General features: G+C 32.4%; 1 protein-coding gene across 3 annotated transcripts; it reads left to right on the plus strand.

Moving 5' to 3' along the window:
* The first annotated feature begins 1,969 nt into the window (after positions 1-1,969).
* Positions 1,970-19,440, plus strand: LOC145316847 (uridine phosphorylase 1). Of its 3 annotated transcripts, none has more exons than XM_080157609.1 (11): positions 1,970-2,110; positions 7,216-7,255; positions 8,941-9,023; positions 9,474-9,596; positions 12,475-12,606; positions 13,696-13,789; positions 15,844-15,925; positions 16,787-16,851; positions 17,531-17,719; positions 18,164-18,225; positions 18,942-19,440. In XM_080157609.1, exons 1-11 carry the CDS (start codon positions 2,088-2,090, stop codon positions 19,060-19,062), a joined length of 1,014 nt encoding a protein of 337 aa, XP_080013735.1. In that variant the 5' UTR covers positions 1,970-2,087; the 3' UTR covers positions 19,063-19,440. The 3 variants fall into 3 exon arrangements, with proteins under 3 accessions (XP_080013735.1, XP_080013734.1, XP_080013736.1); XM_080157608.1 differs by lacking the exon at positions 1,970-2,110 and adding an exon at positions 5,442-5,503; XM_080157610.1 differs by lacking the exon at positions 1,970-2,110 and adding an exon at positions 6,622-6,702.
* Positions 19,441-19,753: the final 313 nt, after the last annotated feature.

Consider the following 19,753-nt stretch of genomic DNA (forward strand, 5'->3'; position numbering starts at 1 on the left):
TGATTGCTTTCGCTACTTTTGAATATAATGATCCTTGTTGCATCCTAAAGATTAAAGAATACACCAAATAGAGAAATAGCTTTCTAAAAAGATAGAAACAAGTTTTTATAACCTTAAACCATCGTTTTGCCAACGGCCTAAAGAAAATTTCATCATGATAAAATTTCCAAAAACAAGGATGACATTTGACATCATCCAAAAAAAGCGAAGCTCGTCAAATCTGACTAAAGTGCAGAGACACATTATCAGTATAAGGTAAGTTAGAAAATTCATTAATACTAATTAATACTTATAATTGTTTCCCTTATATAACAAATGAACCACAAATCAACTTCTTGAGAGAAAAAAAATTTTCCTAATGCGAATTTAGGTTAGGTTGGGTTGGTTTATGTTAATCAAATGTTAACAGAACCCCGTAGATATATTTCTCTGTCATAAATTAAGATAACTTAATTTTACTTTAATTATTTTCTTAGTTGCTATATGAAGATATCTAACAAAATGACAATCTGTCAATATTCTAAAAAAAATGTGTTTCATTCAAGAATACGAAAAAGAATATTAGCAAACACAGACTTCACGCATAATAGAATTGAATCAGTTATTTCTTAAAGTATCAAGAAACTAATAAAAGGGATTGTATCTTATCCTTGTTGGAATGGTCATAACAAATAAGTAATTATATGGATCATGTTATGTTAAAGTTTATCCAAATAATATAAATCAAAGTTTTAACTGGAATTACTAATTTTATAATTGCACTATTATACAAGGTTTAAAATTGATAGGACTATTCCAAATCTGACTATCAGTGGACTTACGTGAGGATGTGCCAAAAACAGCTGTTAAATTGTTAGTTTTTTGTAGATACACCAATTACGTCCCTGACATTGATAGATAGATTGATCTATTTAAATCTTTTAATTCTAGAAATTTGTTTATTCAAATTTTAAAACAGGTTATAAAGCAAAACTTTGTGTTTTTTGCTAAAATTTAAAAAGCACATTTTTAAAATAAGATATGTTATTGAAAGTGTTGATAAGCTATGCAGAAAAAGATTTTAAAAAGATTCTTTTAAAAAATTGTAATAATTTTCCCTGAATAAAAACCTGCAAATAAAAGTTATCTCTATTATGCATCTTAAATTTTTATATCGCAGCTACTCTAAAACTTACTTATGACATGTAGCTTTTAATGGTGCCTTCAAAAAGTTGGCATACTGGCCTACCATTGGTCATTTAAAATGTATACTGGCCTGCCTTTGGTTATTTAGTCTATGTTTAGGCCTATCATTGGTCATTGTATACGTCATTTTTTTATAGGCACTATAAACAGCTTCTTATGATATTTGGAACTTTATCACTAGTAGAAACGTACTAGTAGAAGCGTACTAGTAAAAGCGTACTTTCCTTTATGGAACAAAAATATTGTTCAGATATCTTTGAACAGTGAGCCATCTCAAGGTTGTATCTTGTAGCTATTTGAGAGATCTTAAGGGATAAGAAATTGGATTTTAAATTATGATAAACATAAACTTTGAGACCAAGTATAATTTACAGACATAAGTGCCCTCCCCCTTTCATAGTATTTCAAATCCAAAAGTCAGGAGGGGGTTTATAGTTTTAAAAGGTATTTGTTGTAACTTGCGGTTATGGATATATATTACCAGATTTTCATGTTCTCTAATAAAGTGAAACTTCCAGAGGGTAAAAAAAATATTCCCCCTTTACCCTATCTCCTCTCCTTCTACTGGATAAACGAACTGACCAATAAAAGAGTTCCATTTTAGCAAACTAAATTGACCACAATTTTTCCCCTGTCATAATATAAGTATATTTTACGCATTCATTAATATAATAATTAATGAATAATTAATATTTCATAATTACGCAACATAATGACGCAAAAACGAAGAATGCTAGTCCTTGTTTACTGAATAATTGAGTGGCCCTAAAGCTGAAATCAGTCATATCTAGTTTGTAGTAGTGAGAGCATACAAGTCATTTACGCCTCCGTTTCAAAATAATTTTTTAAAACCACTTAGACTTGAACTTTCAAAACAATCTAAGATAGCGACAGTATAAAAAATGACACGAAACGGACGTAAAATGTAAGTATTTTTATATTCTATGTAGTTGTTTGTTTGTTGATTTAAGTTCTCTAAAACGGCTGGATTTAGCGGCGTGCTTAGTGTTTTGTCATGGGGTAGTTCGAAGCGCACCCGAAAATTATGTTGACTCCCCGTTTAAACCAAAATCGAGGTGGGTGTGAAACATAAAACAAAAGGGATGTTTTTGGGAAATACATCAGGGGATGTAAACCCTTTTCAAGGGTGGTGTGTAGGGTATGGACACATTTTAGCCAGTTGGGTGGATACACTCTCCTTTTGCCCGCTTCTGGCTTCATTATTGTTTTTATTAGACCAGTTCACAAAAAAAACTTTTGTTGGTAGATTGAATTTATCCTTAGGTCAACCTATACAGGAAGAACCAACAAATTCCCTTAGAAAAAAAGATTCAACCTAAAACTTCTACAGGGTTTTCTATGTCTTTTGTAAACTAGGCTATTATTTGGGTAATTTTGGCGTTAGGAGGATTAAAGTTTTAAATTGAATGAAAGTACACCGTGATTTGTACTATGAAGAATGTACTATTCATCTATCAAATACTAAGTTACAAGATTATTTCTAATCAGTTATCGTTAGTTTTATTTCATTTATGGAATTTTCCTTTTAACCCTTACAGATCGGGGGGGGGGTCATATTGACCCCCCCCTCTAGTTTTTTCAATGTCATTTTTTTTGTAGGTAAGATAGAGAGTTGTGACTTCATGACTTTTTAAGTTTAGTAATTATACGTCGGCAAGAGTTGATCTTATAAGGATATCTGGTCTGTGTCGGTCGTGGCGTCCGGTCAAAGTCGGTTAGGTGGAACCAAATTTAGAAAAAATTCTAAATAAATCTTAATTTCTACATTATGACTTTTGTTTATAAGGTAGAAACCTAAAATTTTTTTGGTGAATACTTAGATATCAATGACCTTCTGAGAAAAGTGGTGTTATGACCGTTTGACCGCTCCCTGACCGACTTTATGACCGATTTTTGTCCGGCTTTTACTACAGACATATATCATGAATATCGTGGCTTCTATTACAGCTAGAGGCCTAAAATTTTTTTTGGTAAATCCTTGAGCAACAGTTAACAGATAAAAATATTAATTGGCGCCGCCAACCGCCGTTTTACCGCCGTAACCGCCGAAAATGGCGGTTTCCGTTATTTGCCGTTTTTCGGCGATGATCTGAAAAAGTAATTTTTTTGTTATGAAAAATAAAAGTTCGTCCTAAAATTTGGTCATCCTAGCTGCAAAATTGGCCGCTCTACAGCTGTTTTAATATTTAGCGGCTGGCCGCTAAAAAGCGGCTAAGGAGCGGTCTGACTGCTATGACTAGAAAAAGTAATTTTCTCTAAAAATACACATGAACCACCAGAAAAAAATTTTATGTCTCTAACTGTAACAAGAGCCGAGATAGAGGGGGGGGTCAATATGACCCCCCCCCCGATCTATTAAGGTGGGAATAGGGGCCCGATCTGTAAGGGTTAAGCCCCCAACCTTAAAACCCAAGCAAATTGCAATAAAAATTTTTGAATTAAATCTTATAGGATCAATCATTTAATGGCATTCAGATGGTAAAATTTGCAATTTTCTATAAAAACAACAAGAAGTTTTAGTATAACTCATTTTTAAACTCACCTTTGTAATTTTGCTGTAAACATACCTGAATTTTGCTGTAAACATACCTGAATTTTGCTGTAAACATTAAGAGATATAAGTTTTCCGGAATTTTAATGTAGGGAATAGATTTGAAATCTGCATCAAATTTTAAGGATTTTTTATAAAATTCGTTTTTTGTAAAATTATTTATCTAAAAGCGGAAATACATTTTAAGTTAATTAATTTTGACCAATAGGATAGGTGGATTTTAAACTACCTGCGCTCTAATTGGTTGAATGATGTACGACATCCAATCAGAGCGCAGATTTTTTAAATCCACCAATCATGGATGCCAAAATTAATTAACTTAATTTGTATTTCCGCTTTTAGATAAAGAATTATACAAAAAACGAATTTTATAAAAAATCCTTAAAATTTGATGCAGATTTCAAATCCACTCCCTACATTACAATTCCGGAAAACTTATATCTCTTAGTAAACATACCTGAATTTTGCTGTAAACATACCTGAATTTTGCTGTAAACATACCTGAATTTTGCTGTAAACATACCTGAATTTTGCTGTAAACATACCTGAATTTTGCTGTAAACATGCCTGAATCCAAATCTGTTGCTGCGTTTTTATCTTAGCAACCCCGAGAGAAAATTGCAACAATTGTAGACCTGAAATTTATGGGAGACAGCGTAAAGTGGCACAAAAAAAGGACGTAATACAATAAAGTTGACCAATGAGAGGCCAGTAAACACTGTAATTGACCAATGGTAAAATTTATACTGGCCTCTCACTGGTTATTTTATCGTTTGACGTCATTTTTTGGAGCCACTTGACGCTGTCTCAATTTATGAACATAATTAATAAGAGATATAAGTTTTCCGGAATTTTAATGTAGGGAGTAGATTTGAAATATGCATCAAATTTTAAGGATTTTTTATAAAATTCGTTTTTTGTAAAATTCTTTATCTAAAAGCGAAAATACATTTTAAGTTAATTAATTTTGACAAATAGGATAGGTGGATTTTAAACTACCTGCGCTCTAATTGGTTGAATGATGTACGACATCCAATCAGAGCGCAGATTTTTTAAATCCACCAATCACAGATGCCAAAATTAATTAACTTAATTTGTATTTCCGCTTTTAGATAAAGAATTATACAAAAAAAACGAATTTTATAAAAAATCCTTAAAATTTGATGCAGATTTCAAATCTACTCCCTATCTACATTACAATTCCGGAAAACTTATATCTCTTAATAATTAAGCCCATACTACGAAACAAGTGAATATTATTTAATTTTATCTTTGGTAGGGGGGGGGGGGAGATTGGAATCGTATATTATTTTAGACAATTGTCCCCGATTATGAAAATAAATCAAATTATAGGATTTTTTTCGCTTGAGACATCTTGTCATTTTTTTTCATGGGTAATTACGGTAAAAGTAAAAGGCGCTCTATGTATTTTTAGTGTGGTTTATATATAGCTTTTTTTCCTACGGGAAAAAAATCAAAAGGAAAACTGGAAAAATCGTTTTCGCTCCTAAGCGATATTGTATCGCATAAATCCTTCCTAGTTCTAGAGAAAGCTTAACTGTATTGTTATCAAAATAATCCTATTATCAATTATTTATTTTGTGATATCATAAACTATGATAAAGGATAAAAATTTTACTTTGGTCGTACTATAATGGTATTTAATCATTAGTATTTTGTTAACCTTTGTAATATCAAAATGGTTTGGGAGTTAGGAAACGGTGATGTTATACGTTGCAGAAAAAGGTTAATTTTTGTGATTTTTTGTGTAGTGGAGCTATTCTACAGATCACTTTGTCTGTCAGTCCAAATGTGATTAACTCTGTAGTTTTTAGAGATAACTGGCTGGTTTTCTTAGTGAAAATTCCTCTTTCTAAGGAGCATTTTGTCCGTCAGTTTGTTAGAAATGTTCTTGTAAACATGATTTTATTTATTAGGAAATGTTTCCTATTCATTAATCGGAAAGATAGACGGCTGAATCTTTAAGATTCCGTTGGCTTATAAGCATCTGTATATTACTCATTCGATCTTTTAACCAATGAACCGATTAAGTTTTCCATTTTAGGGAATCTTCAGTGTACGGGTGAGGAGTTCGGGGTAGGGGGGATTTGCTTTACTTGCTGAATACATGATTCTTCAATAATCAATTAGTTAAATTTATTTAAACATAATATTAAAATACTTAAAATGATTAATGTGCATTTTTAGTATTAATCTTATCAATTAGTTGATAATTAAATGTGTAAAACTATATTTAATTTAATTGTTTTGTTATTTAACATTTTCAATGGGAAGGTCAAAAAAATTAAATTTAAAATGTAATAATGTCAAATCCGATTTTTTTCATAAAATAAACTTTTGAAAATGCACATAATTAGCTGGTAAACTATTTAATAGGGATACAGGAAAAGGTAATCTCCCAACCCCCTCCCCCTTAACCCACCAATTAAGATAATGAAAATAATGTGAGAGTATAAATCATTTATGTTCCCCTGATTTTTTGTGCGACAAATATTTCTTCTAAAGCTTAAAGTTTTCAAGATATGGCAATGAATATAGTATTACTTGGATCTTACACCAGATATTCATGTACTCTAATAAAGTGAAACTCGTAACAGGCTAAAATAACGACCCACCCCCTTTATCCAATCCCCTTAGCTTTTACTGGATGAACAAACTTACCAATAAGCGAGTTTTGGTTGGCGACAATTTTTCCCCTGTCATAATGTCCATGTATATTAATCTATGTACATGCATAGATGAATTTTCAATATTTGGGGTGGGGTGATTTATATTTTACTTAACTATCCCTATTATTCTTGAATTTTAGACACAAAAAATTATTCTTAGCTAAGCATCTGTTAATTTTAAGAACTATTATAAAGATGTGAGTAGTTTTTATTTCTCTGTCGCACTGTCATCATTATTTTTAATTAGTTCAACATGTAAGTTAAATATTAATATTTTTATTTTTTTGTAATACTTATACAAACGTATGTATATTTATAAAAGCAAAGTTGCTGTGTAAGTTACTTAGTCTGTCCTTCTGTTCGTCCATATTGCTGCGGGGGAAATGTTTTTTTCGCTCCTATCAAAGATAGACTTCTAATTTTTCATTATAGAATTAATGCTTTTAAACAGCTTTACAGCCGTTTTATATCTTTTACCGTTTTCCAAATATCCTTGGTGTTTAATGGTTTATTTGCCAATTTTAATAAAATTTTTTTGTGGATAATAGAATTAAAAGTTATATATAGTTTCTGTTCTTTTGTCTTTTTCCCCTTATGGATATTGCCATCCTAGTTACTATTAATTTAGAATCTTTTAAGCTCTGATGGTTGGTAACATTTTAAATAGGAAAAAAAAGCTTATTTTAATTAATACAAAGCTTTTCTGTAAAAAAAAACCGTTTTAGGATCTTAAGAACCTAAACTAAATTTTAATCTATTTTTGTTTAGGAGTGAACGTGAAGGAGTAACATTATGGAATCCTCATATTCAGGAACATCAATATTTTATTTTATAACTAACTAGCGGCCTCTAGGGGCCAATGGGATAGGTTGTGGGGAAGTAGATCTCTTTGAACTTTCAATTTTAGTTTTAATAAAAAGAAAAGGAAAAAAAAATTTTTTTGGGGTGGGAGGGGGCATTTTTTATCTAAAGGCGTTATTTTGGGGAGGATGGTGGTAACCAACCCAAAAATAGTTATAAACCTTCCCAGGATCTGTAAGAAGCTACACTGTGAATGAGGAGAACCATTTAAGTTCAGCAGTTACAGACAGACATATACAGATCCTGTTACTTTTGTATTAGGATTTATTGCCGAAGTTACTCTATAAGTGCAACCCACCTTGTCCACAAAAAAAACCGCTATTCGCAATGAAAGATTTTTTTAAGCTTTTATCCTACGATAAAGAACTGTATTTTAAAGCTTTTTTAAAAAATAGGATGGGGGAAAGGACGATATTTTCCTAGAGGCAATATCTCTTGGAAGGGTAGGAAACCATCCACAAAATAGATAAAAAAAAACTTCCTAAAAGTGCTCCAAATTTCGTAATTTTCCTAATAACTGACAGGCCTAATAAATATGTAAAATCTTTATTATGTAATAAAAACAAGGAAAAAATTAATGTATTTCGTAACAGTTTTCAGTGTTGGCGAAAATACTATAAAAGTGTTGAATATAATTATTGCACCAAAATGTATTTACAAATACATTATTATATAATGATAAAGCCTTTTGACATTCTTGCTGTTTTTTTCAAAGTGCCTAATAAAGCACAGAAAAGCACCCCCCCCCCCCCACTTTATTTTGAAATAAATTTATTCAAGTTGGTTATAGTGTTAATTGTTACCTTAGGCTTGGTAAGGTTAGGTTATAGAATACAATGAAGCCCCGCAGTGTTAAGGTACCGTAGGTATAAGCCCCGCAAGTGTTAGGCATACATAAAAAAATGCGCCTTATCCCTTATTTTCAATTCATCTATGACCTTTATTTTGTCCATGACGTACATACATTTACCCACCATCAATTGTAGGAGTGCTAATTTTCTCAAGCTGCTAGTACTACCATTTCTTTTTTGTAACTCCATTTTTTTCTTCATTTGTAAGAAGGTTAAAGCATATGAATTAAAATCACATTATATTAGGATTGATACCAAAAAAACGACTAGAAAAGATATAGTCTTTTAAAGAGTAGATTTTTAACGAAAAATGTTAAAATAAAAATTTATGAATCTAGCTTCTAAATTTGTTCAAGTAAAATTGTAATATATATTGTAATTTTATGACTGCAGATATAATATATATTTGTGCAGTTCAGTGTAAAGTACATTGCTCCTTCATAATATACAGAAAAGTACACAATAAGAAACTGAAAAGAAAAAATTATACTCGGCTTTTGATAAAAAAAAGACCGTATTTCAAAGTTAATCAAAAGGGCATCAAAAATATTTTAAGGTGTACTAAACCTCCCCTCCTTATTTTCTAGTGTATTAGATAAGGTGGGATATTTTTCTTTATCCCTGTGGGAAGTCCATATCAAAGGAAAGGTTTTGGGTGAGGGTACCACCAAACTCTCAACAGAAATCGCCCTAAGTTTGAAAATGGGCAGAGTCTCAAGTGCCAGTAAAGGTCTAAGGGCGTAGTTGCTTGTTAACAATAAAATGTTATTGACCGTGTGTACAGGATATGGATGAGGATGTTCTGTACCATCTCTCTCTTGGCTCTGGTTCTCATGATCTCAGGGAAATGTTTGGAGATGTCAAGTAAGTTATTCTGTTTTTTTTTATTGTTTCCAAAAAATCATATATCATTTGAGAATAATTCTCTATTTGCGATATTAACTGAAATAAAAAAAAAATATTGTTGCTCAAAAACAAGGATTTACTGATATCAAATAATTTCTATTGCTTATATATGCCTACCCCAAAAGCAATTTCAGGATTTATAAGAAGCTTCAATGGAAAACAGAGACTCTTTTGAAAGTACAAATTATCCTAATTGAGGATTTATTTATTTTATGGTTTATTCCGGGATCTTAAAAAATGATCTACCCTCTTAATCCTGTTAATAAAATTTCCCCTTAAATGGGTAAAAATTTGTGGTAATAATTTATGTTTGTATAACCAGATTTTGTATCAAATAACCAATAACAGAAAGAATTTCAGAAAGATTAGGGATCGGTATAATTTATAGTCTAATGTGTAATTATTTAGATATGTGTGTATGGGTGGGACACCCCACCGTATGAAAGTATTTGCCGAGTATATGCTGAAAGTGCTTGGATACACCCTACCTACTGGAACACAACTTCAGGATATCAGTGAAAAGTCTCATAGGTAAACTGTCTTGACCATATAACATTTAGGTCAAGTATGACTTCCAAAATCGAGGGAAATTTTCAATCCGCGCTCTATAAACAATGTTAGGCCCTATTTTGTCTCCGCATATCTTCATTCTCTCAATATATAAACAGAAGTGGCTTGTCAACAGACCGCACCAAACCGTCTCTGATGATGCTCTCAAGTGTACACTCACAAAGACGACATTCTTTTTGGGTTGGGATAAGGAATGGAATACGAAATTAATTTGCGCTTGATAAACACAAAGCTTCCTCAAAAAGAGGTTAAGACATAAACAAATACAACATGGCTCTTTTACATAAAGTACCTTGTTGACTCGCACTGATAACTGCCCCTCCCCCCCACACACACACACTCACATTTATTGTTAAATAAATGAAAAATAAGGTGGGCACTGGTGTCCTGGATAGGAAACAGGTTTTTGTTGAGTTACGTATGATAAGATCTATATTTCTATGACCGGGCGCGTATGATGGTTCAGCACATAACTTTCATTAAATCACAGCTGATCATTTTTGTGGATTTTTTTGAAAATTATTTTTTACCCAGATTTTCATAGTTTTTCCCAAAAAAATCACAATGTTCTCATATTTACAGCTTAGTTATTCTAAATTCATGCAAAAAAGTAATAGATGACAGCTGACTATGTTATTATCCATAACAAGATCTTTCAGAATCAATTAACTAATCCAAGATTTGTAGTCTAGAAGTTGGGTAAAAGTTATTTGAAGTTGTTATTTGAATTAATGTCTAAACAGTTAAACAAAACTGAAGTTTGTTTTGGTAGTCAACCTAAAAAAATACTCACTTGTTAAGTCCCTCATGCATGCCTCATGAATTGTTATAGCATAGTTCCTGGCTGTAATAAGATGTCCCTCTGAGGTTCACCAATGAAGTTTAAAATAACATGCTTCAGAATCAGCAGTGATTCTGTATAAAGTTTTCCTTGTAATATTGACAAGCTATCTTGCTTAATATTGATTTCTTGCTGACTTGATGTCTAAATAGTTCCTGTGTTATTGTTTGTTCCTGCTCATCATCATTGGAAACAGTTAGTTTAGTATTGTGGCTGCTTTTAAAGGTTTTGATGGGTTGTGGTTGCAGTTGAAATGATGGTGGTTGTGTGAAATTCTTGTCAGTGTCAAACACAAACTGCACCAGATTCTTATTTACTCTGGCCTTTAAGGTATTCAGGTAAACATTGTAACCTGAAAGTATTGGGACAGGGTGGTTTTAGCTGTTCTGGGTAATGAGTTTGGATCTACTGCAGTTCATGGTAAAATATTGCTGGTAACAAATGCTTCCTGTTTCATGATGTGACAGTAGATGGCTGTTCTCAGAGCAGCTTTTCCAGAAAACAGTAGGCTGTCCCAGCTGGCATTACTAAATATGGAACTGCAGTAGAATATCAGGTACTGGCAAATTGCTTTTTATGTCTTAACTATGACTTACTTTTCTTTCCCTCTGGTGGAGAGAGATTAAAATATTTTGTTTTTGGGGTTTAGTTTGTTTCTAGGCTCCTTAACAAGATGGTCGTTATAGAAAAGACTGTCACATGTAACACCTAAGAACTTAGGATGTCTGACTTACTGTTTCAACAATGACTACAGTGCCTGCTTCATTTGAAAAGGTGGTAAAGACATTGTAGATGATTTGACTAGAGAAATGAATGGGTTCAGACTTTTTAACCAATCATTAAGAACTGCTAAGTAAGCTTTTATGTCCTTGACATAAGGATAAATAAGGGGACTTATGCTGTTAAAGTTGTCAGCAGAGGAAATTAGATGTAATTAGAGTGAGGTGTTGGCATTTATGAAATTTACAGTTCGAATAGTATATGGTATAGGACCCCTCCTTGTAGGTCAGAATGTTTGGTAGATTTGTATGCATAGTTAGATCCTCTGATAACAACAAATTGTTGTCTACCTCTAAGATATTCACATAAAAACGTTACATGTACTCATTCAAGTCTAGTGCATTAATATTATGCAGTAGAACCTCATTGTTTATAGTGTCAAAGCCTTTGAAAGATAAATGGCAACTAGCACTGCTCTGATAACTGGTTTCTTATTGTTTAGGCTGATGTTGATAAAGGTTTTAATACTCTGTAAGGCAGTGGTGGTAAACCTGCCTATGTGAAAGCCATAATGTTAGTCTGCAAGTTTAACAGCATCATTCAGGTAGGGACAAATCATGCAGGCAGGATAAAGAAGTGAGACAGGGCAGAAGCTGGAACCCTGGTTTCAGTAATGAAATAATTTTACCAGTCCTCCATATGCTTGGTGTCCAGAAGTGATTTACTTGTCAATACTACAATGAAAACATTGTACAAATCATTGCTGATTCTGATTTGTTTAAACTTTTTTGGTGGAACCTCAGAGGAACCTTGTATCACATCCAGGATCTATGTTTTACCTACAAATCTTAGAATAGTCAATTGAGGTTATTAGTCATGTTATAGGTGTCATCTATTATACTTTTTTGCATGAATTTAGGATAACTAAGCTGGAAATGTGAGAATATTGTGATTTTTTTTGGGAAAAACTATGAAAATATGGTTAAAAAAGTAATTTTCAAAAAAATCCACAAAAATGATCAGCTGTGATTTAATGAAAGTTATGTGCTGAACCGTCATACACGCCCGGTCATAGAAATATAGGTCTTGTCATACGTAACTCAAAATAAACCTGTTTTCTATCCAGGACACCGGTGTGGGGGTAGTTTTATATTTTTTTATACTATAGGTTTTGATATTTTTAGAAACAGGGAAGCCCTGCAGGGTTATGCCACCACAGGGGGTGGGCAGGGTATACAAAATACTACTAAAAATACTACTACTATCTATCTATCCTAGGTATGCTATGTATAAAGTAGGACCTGTATTATCTATCTCCCATGGGATGGGTATACCCTCAGCCAGTATCTTACTGCACGAGGTGATCAAGCTGATGTACCACGCGGGTGTCAAGGACCCTATCTTCTTCAGGTAATTCGTCTTTTATGATTTTAACTGTAAAGTATAATCAGTCAGTTTATTCCGCACAATTTTTTTCTTTAACCAATTTATCCAGTCGGACAAACAAACTTACATACATTCTAACACTTTCTGATTTCATAAATGTACTTTAGAATTTAAAAAACTAAAATTGTTTACTATGCAAATTAAGAAAAAAATAAACTTGATTTAAATATTGGATACAAAATATGTGGATGAATTATTGATAAAAAATTCAAGTATGTGAAAATATGTTTTTGGGTTAAAATAATTTACTGTATCTGTCTTTCTGTCTGTAATGCTAGCTTCTCTTTTGGAATTTATCTTCTTTTTGCCTCTCCCTCTCTATTTCTTCTCTCCCTTTCTTCTATCATGTTTTTCTCCCCTTACTTATAATAAATGCAAAAAAAATAATTTTTTATATAAATTTATAAAGAATATTTAAAAATAAAAAAATAATTTAATAATATGTATTTATTTTTGTATATAAATATTATGTAATTATGCAAAATTGCATATAATGAAAAAAATAACTTGGTAACAACAAGATTCTCCTGCAATTTTTTAAATTGGATGATTAATGATTAATTTGAAAGCTTACTTTTTTGTCAGCAATGAAAAATGTATAAGAAAGGTGAAAAATGTATGGAGTTATTTTCTCTTTGGCCCCATACAGCACGCGCTTTAAGATTAAGAATAACATTTGTATTAGCATTTAACATTAAATGCTAAACCTTGGAAAATATAAAATAAATAAATTTAAAACCAAATAGACAATACAAACAATAGTCATTGTGTAGATTTGTGTGGTACACTGTCAGAATAAAGGATTGTACTAAATTTTCACATTTATTTCTCTAGATGGTCAATCATATACAACAATTCATCAAACTTATAAGTAATAAGATAACTTAGTATGTGAAAAAAATTAAAAAAAATCTAACCTTTCTAACAAAATAATGTACACTTTCTAACCAATAATGAGATCGGATTCTTCCTATACTGTGTTTTTAATCGTACAATCAAGGGATTATTCATCTAGACTCTCTATATTTATTGGATAAAACAAAATTTTTTTAGAATTGGAACGTGTGGAGGTATTGGTTTGGAACCAGGCACCGTCGTCATTACAGAACAAGCTTTTGATGGACAAGTCAGACCTTTCCTGGACACTGTAAGTATCTTAAACAATATTGGGATATTTTAGCACTCAAATAGTGTTCTATAAAGCTTTTCCTCAGTCGTTTCTTTGTGTAATACAAGTAACTTTATCAATAGAATCAATAGTCTGTATTTTTAAAGGGATAGACAAGGATAAGAAAAATAGCCTTAAATCTCCCAAGACTTTAATTTAGAAATAGAAAGAACCTGCCAGTCTACAAGTGAAACTTTCTTTAAATTAATAGACATCAGTTTTGTGGATAGGAAGATCATAATGACAGTAAAACAAGGTAGAATTTCTTAGAATAAGGTGGAATTTCTTAGAATAAGAAAGAATATCTTAGAATAAGGTGGAATTTCTTAGAATAAGAAAGAATATCTTAGAATAAGGTAGAATTTGGGGGAACAAGGTAGATTTTCTTAGAATGAGGAAGAATTTCTTAGAATAAGGTAGAATTTCTTGGAACAAGAAAGAATTTGGGGGAATAAGGTAGTTTTACTTAGAATAAGGTAGGTTATTTGAGAATAAGTAAGAATTTGGGGGAATAATGTAGATTTATAAACATGGTTGTAAGAGTGAGGAAAAGGAAGAGTTTCTAAGAACTAGGAAGAATTTGTAAGATGGTGGACAGAGGTCACCTTCCTTTAGTGAGAATTTGTAAGATAGAGGACAGAAATCACCTTCCTTACTGAGAATTTGTAAGAAAAAGGAAAGGAAATAGCCTTACTATACCCAAGGAAGGGAATTTCTGTCCTTTTTAGGAATGACTTCATTTCTTTCATATGATCCCTACTACCATAGGATGTCTGTATTTACGTAAATTTATTTCCAGTATGGATGCTGTACGTATTGGTGCAAAAAATGGGGACAATTTTTAAATTGATTTGACGGGGCTGTTTATTTACGTCACAAGTGAGGGGAAAGAAAAGGGAAGGAGGAAAGAAACCCCCTAGAAAAGAGATGGGGGTATGACGTCACACGCCAAAACAATTTGAAATTTGTCCCCATTTTTTGCACCAATACGTACAGCATCCCAGTATGGCTTCGCAACCGCTTAATATCCACTGGATTAAAACAAATTACAGACAATTTTCTACGAATTTTAAAATAAAAATCATAAAATTATTTGTTACCAGTTTTAATAATGGTTTTAATCTTGTATTTTTATTTTAATATCCGCGGAAAGCAGTTTATAATACGATGCAATAAATAGCTATTATAGTATTACAATGCTCTTGATGTATTTGCGAAATTTGGAAATAGACAGACTTAGTAACATAGACGTCCAAGGGGGGGGGGATTAAAGGGGTGATTACCCCCTCCCCCCAAATGAATTTGGGGGTGCCCCAAAATTTTGGATTTTCAATTTTTGCCCCCCCCCCCCCCGAATGAAAAAAAAATGCCTCTATGATATAAAGATTACACCCCTCAAAATGGCACCCCCAAAATTTTTATTTTCAAAATTTCCCCCCCCCCCCTCCCCCCAAATAAAAAAGCTTGGACGCCTCTGCCTAGTAAATTAACAAGGAGCTTTAAAACTTGACAAGATGACAGATAAAACAAGATTTTGACAGATTAATTTTTATTTGCGTATAAAAAAATATGAACTAACGACATAAAAATAATTAAAAACATATGTATGTCAAAAATCTTGTTTATTATTACATCAAAATTTTCCAATGATTCATTAAATTAAGATTAAAACGTTTTTGTAAACCACATAAAATTGATCGTATCGACAACTAATAAATACTAATAATAGTGAAATTTTATTGACTTCAAATTTTATGATATATACACAATATACATCGGCATTAAAGTCAACTTAAAGGGATCTTCAGAGTTATGACATTCCCGTTGGTGATGAAAAATTAACGGTTCCATAGATTAGTAATATTTGAAAAGTTTGAACCAACCATTTAAGATTATATAAATTTTTTATTATAACAAATGAGACAGCCTTATAAACCTTTGGTACCAGTATAGTCTACAGTCCAATTTCCCATCTTCCCTGGGTAACCGCGCAAAATTCTTACATAGACTTGAATTATTTTTACTTTTTACAGATAATTCTTGGAGAAGTTGTTTCTCGTCCTGCAACTCTTGACCAGTACCTGGCTGACACTCTACTCTCCATCAGTAATCCAGGTATAGTAATTTTATTACCTGGCGGATACTCTTCTCTCCATTAGTAATCCAGGTATAGTAATTTTAGTACCTGGCGGAAACTCTTCTCTCCTTCAGTAATCTAGGTATAGTAATATTAGGATGAATAAAACCCGCGACTGTGGCGTAACAGGCAGCGCTTCCGCTCGTGATCGAATCTCAGCCCAACACAGCTTCATAATCAAAGACGTTAAAAGTGGCTGCTACTACTGCTATGTTAGAGTAGGGGAAATGTATTGGCCCCAAAACAGGCACACCTCATTTCCATGCACAGTTAGGACTTCAAAACAAATGTCGTGTATACAAAAAGTTGGTTATCTATTTCTAATGGTCATATCCCGTCCTCATAGGCTATCTTCGGGCTTGGATAAATAAAATTTATTATTTGCTAAGGTAATTTAAACTCTATGGTAGATAGGCATACCTTAGATGCATATTCTATTCCAGCAATAAAAAAAACTAGCTACGTTACTTAACATAACTCGATATAATGTGCCAAGATTTTCTCGGCTGCTATTTAAGACAGAAAGCCGAAATTGTTGTAAAGATTCTTTGAACCAATGAGGCTCCATTTAATTTACTTGGTCTGTCAGTCTATCGGTCATGCTTAAAATATAAATATTTGGTTTTTTCTAACAGTTGCGTGATTTTTATGATTTATGTCTTATTATCTCTCTTTCTTTTTATGACAACTGAACAACGAACAATGGCTATATTACTCAAATTGTCCGTTTGTCTAATCTATGTTTTTGTGCTTCGTTATTTATGGATGATGTCATCCTTGTTAACTTCTATTATAATATGTTAGGATATAAAAAGAAGTAAATTTTCATTTTTTAATAGGGGAGGATGGATTTCAAACAGTGAAAGGAAAAACAATTTCTACTGATGATTTCTACGAAGGACAGGTATAACAATTAGGAAATATTTTAATTTATGGAAGCATGCGTTCTATGTGAATTTGAATTTGAATTTCCAACAAAGTTAGCTGTTGAGTAAAAATAACAACACTCGACCCGTTAATGGGGGACATTTTCTTATGTTTGTTTAAAACTTTAGGTTATGATAGGTAAGGTTATTTTGGTGCTGGTTAGCTTTGCTGGGTTAAGGCCCCCTGCATGTGAAAAACTACCCTCCCTAATTTTACTTTTTTATTTCAAAAATAAGTGCTGAGGGGGTGAGTTTTAGTGCTCGACAGGAACTTTGTAGAAAAGCACCTATAGTGTATTATTTTATTTAATTTTTGAAACTATTTTTATTTGTATCATTTTATTAACATTAATTGACTAAATATCCTAATTATAATAATGCTCAAATGTACTTTTGTTGGTCATGGCCTTCAGTCCTTAAGGGCCAACAAAACAATAGTAAATTGTACAAATTTTATTATATTTTCCAGTAAACTATCTATAAAACTTTGTGATAAACTAGTTACAGTGCCCCATTCATCTAGGGACACTAGACCTGAGGTAACAGTCAAGCTTCCCTAAAATGGCTCAGTAAATTATTGAATCTTCAGACAAAAATCTTACTTCTTCATTTAATACAATCCATCTTCAATTTAATGTAAACGGCGGTGTTTTTCAGGGAAGATTGGATGGAGCTATCTGCGACTACTCAGAGGAGGACAAGATGAGGTTTCTCAAGAAGGTCTCCGAGATGGGCATAGTCAACATGGAGATGGAGGCCCTGGTGTTTGCTGCCCTGACCCACAAGGCTGGCATCAGGTCTGCTGTCCTCTGTGTCACACTTCTGGACAGGCTCTGTGGAGATCAGGTACACAAAATTAATTACCCTTCACGGCCCGGGTTACAATTGGTCGGGGTGGGAATTGTTAAATAAGTCTACTTAGCAGCGTATTGTTGCAGGGAGGGAGGAGACATTGGGCTGTTTATTACACTAGTTTCCAAAGTTTTCTTATTCGTTGGCTCAACAACTTTGGGGACTTTATTGAATTTTAATTGTTTGATTGATTAAGTTTCCAAACGTTTCAACCACAAATTATAATCAACAGTAGGGGTAATTTTGTGTATTTTAATTGGGGATGTACATCAATTTATCGGCCATTGTCTTTATCCCTTTAGATCCCTGGGATGACGCCATGTTTGGTAACGAAGGCTAATTTGACAACAACAAAACAGTGTGAAATGGCAGTATTCGTAGGTTTCGAAGCTGCAGCTTATATTAATTAGGATAATTAAACATTTATAATTGTCTTAGATAACAACACCAAAAGAAGAGTTGTTAGCTTGGCAAGAGAGACCACAACAAATTGTCGCCAGGTATATTCATTTTATTATAGTACCAGAATATTTGTCTGTCTCTGTCTGTCTGTTTTTCTGATAAGATATAGGATCGAACAACTTGAGTTAAAGATTTCTTTTTATAAGTTCCAAAATGTTTGTAATTTATATTTTTGGGAGAGCGGGAGCTCTATATTATCTCAAAACCAATTCCCCCTTTAAAGATTTTGATCTGAAAGGTTCCCTTAAAGTTGCCTTTAGAGGCGGCAACAGCTAGTCATAAATTAAAGCAGTGTAAACTGTGAGTAAAATAAATGTCTTGTATATACCTATAATTTTATAAAACAGTTAAAGAAATATTTGAACGGCTCTTATTTCATTTTTGACCAATAACTTTAATTTAATGGGCGAATCCTCTGAAATCCTATATATCTCTGAAAGGCTAAGAAACCCCTGACACGTGGGTTAGATAAAAATTTGGGCATAGTCTCTTTCGTCGTCTTTAACATTACTTGTATCCTATTTCTAGTTTTTGCGGGGGGGCAGGGCAGGGTTTCTGCAGGGCCAATTGCCTAACCCTGCGGGGCAATAACCTAACCTAAAACAACCTCTCAAAAGCTAGTGTGAAAATACGACGAATTAAGAGGCGTTGCCACTAAAGGGACTATAGCCAAAAATTTTAATGAATATTACAAAATTTAATTTGTAATTTTGATGGTGAAAAATTATAATTGATTATTCATTTTACATTTCAGGTTTATCCTGCAAGATATGAGTATAAAGGAGCGCCTGGCTGCTTCTCCATCCAGAAATCATTTATCCAAGATCAGCTCCAGTCTCTTTGCAAAGTCTCAATCTTGTTTTGAGGATAATTGAAACATTCAGCAAGAAAAAAACTATAAAAAAAGACAAAATCTTACATATTTCATAATAAAATAAGATTTAATGTACAAAATTTATCCATAATACAAATTATAGAAAAAAGGAAAATTAGCCAAACATATTCAACAATAATTTTTGGTTCTTTTTCGTTTTGTTTATTATGACTTGGGGGGGGGGGGGGGGGAGGGTATCATTTTATCATACATTATCATATTTCTAAATCCTTGAATATTTACACAGTTGAAAATTTCATTGATATGTAAAATAATTTGGAATTATTTATGAAATGATCATGTTGTTGTTAAAGCTATAGAAACAAAATTAATATTTTGTATGTGATTAATAAAAGAAAAAAATAATTTCAATTTAAAATCTTGTGTAACGTTTTTATCACTTTAACCAGAGAAAGAGAGAGAAAATGTGTATACAACTATAGATACTGTATCACCACGATTTGACTTGAGATCTTATACATTCAGCCAAACCGTTTGATAGGGGATTGACCCACTACACACTGTCCGATGAGGAACAAAAACCAGAAGGTTTACAATTCTTTGTATTTCAAGATAAAAACCAAAGCTCTAAAAAAAATATAAAATACATCAGTCAAATAATACATATAAAAGCGATACTCAGATCAGACAAATAAAATGATCATAATTTAATGCAACGAATGCAAAACATC

The sequence above is a fragment of the Acartia tonsa genome, chromosome 4 (assembly GCF_053477335.1).
Source record: "Acartia tonsa isolate MP-2025a chromosome 4, ASM5347733v1, whole genome shotgun sequence".
In the NCBI taxonomy this organism is placed as follows: domain Eukaryota; kingdom Metazoa; phylum Arthropoda; class Copepoda; order Calanoida; family Acartiidae; genus Acartia; species Acartia tonsa.

Excerpts from the sequence above, each read along its gene's own strand:
- LOC145316847 (XM_080157608.1), top strand. The coding sequence starts at position 5,457 with ATGGTTTGGGAGTTAGGAAACGGTGATGTTATACGTTGCAGAAAAAG. Across the intron at positions 9,597-12,474 it reads ATCAGTGAAAAGTCTCATAG|GTATGCTATGTATAAAGTAG; the intron begins GTAAACTGTCTT and ends TATCTATCCTAG. Across the intron at positions 18,226-18,941 it reads CCACAACAAATTGTCGCCAG|GTTTATCCTGCAAGATATGA; the intron begins GTATATTCATTT and ends TTTACATTTCAG.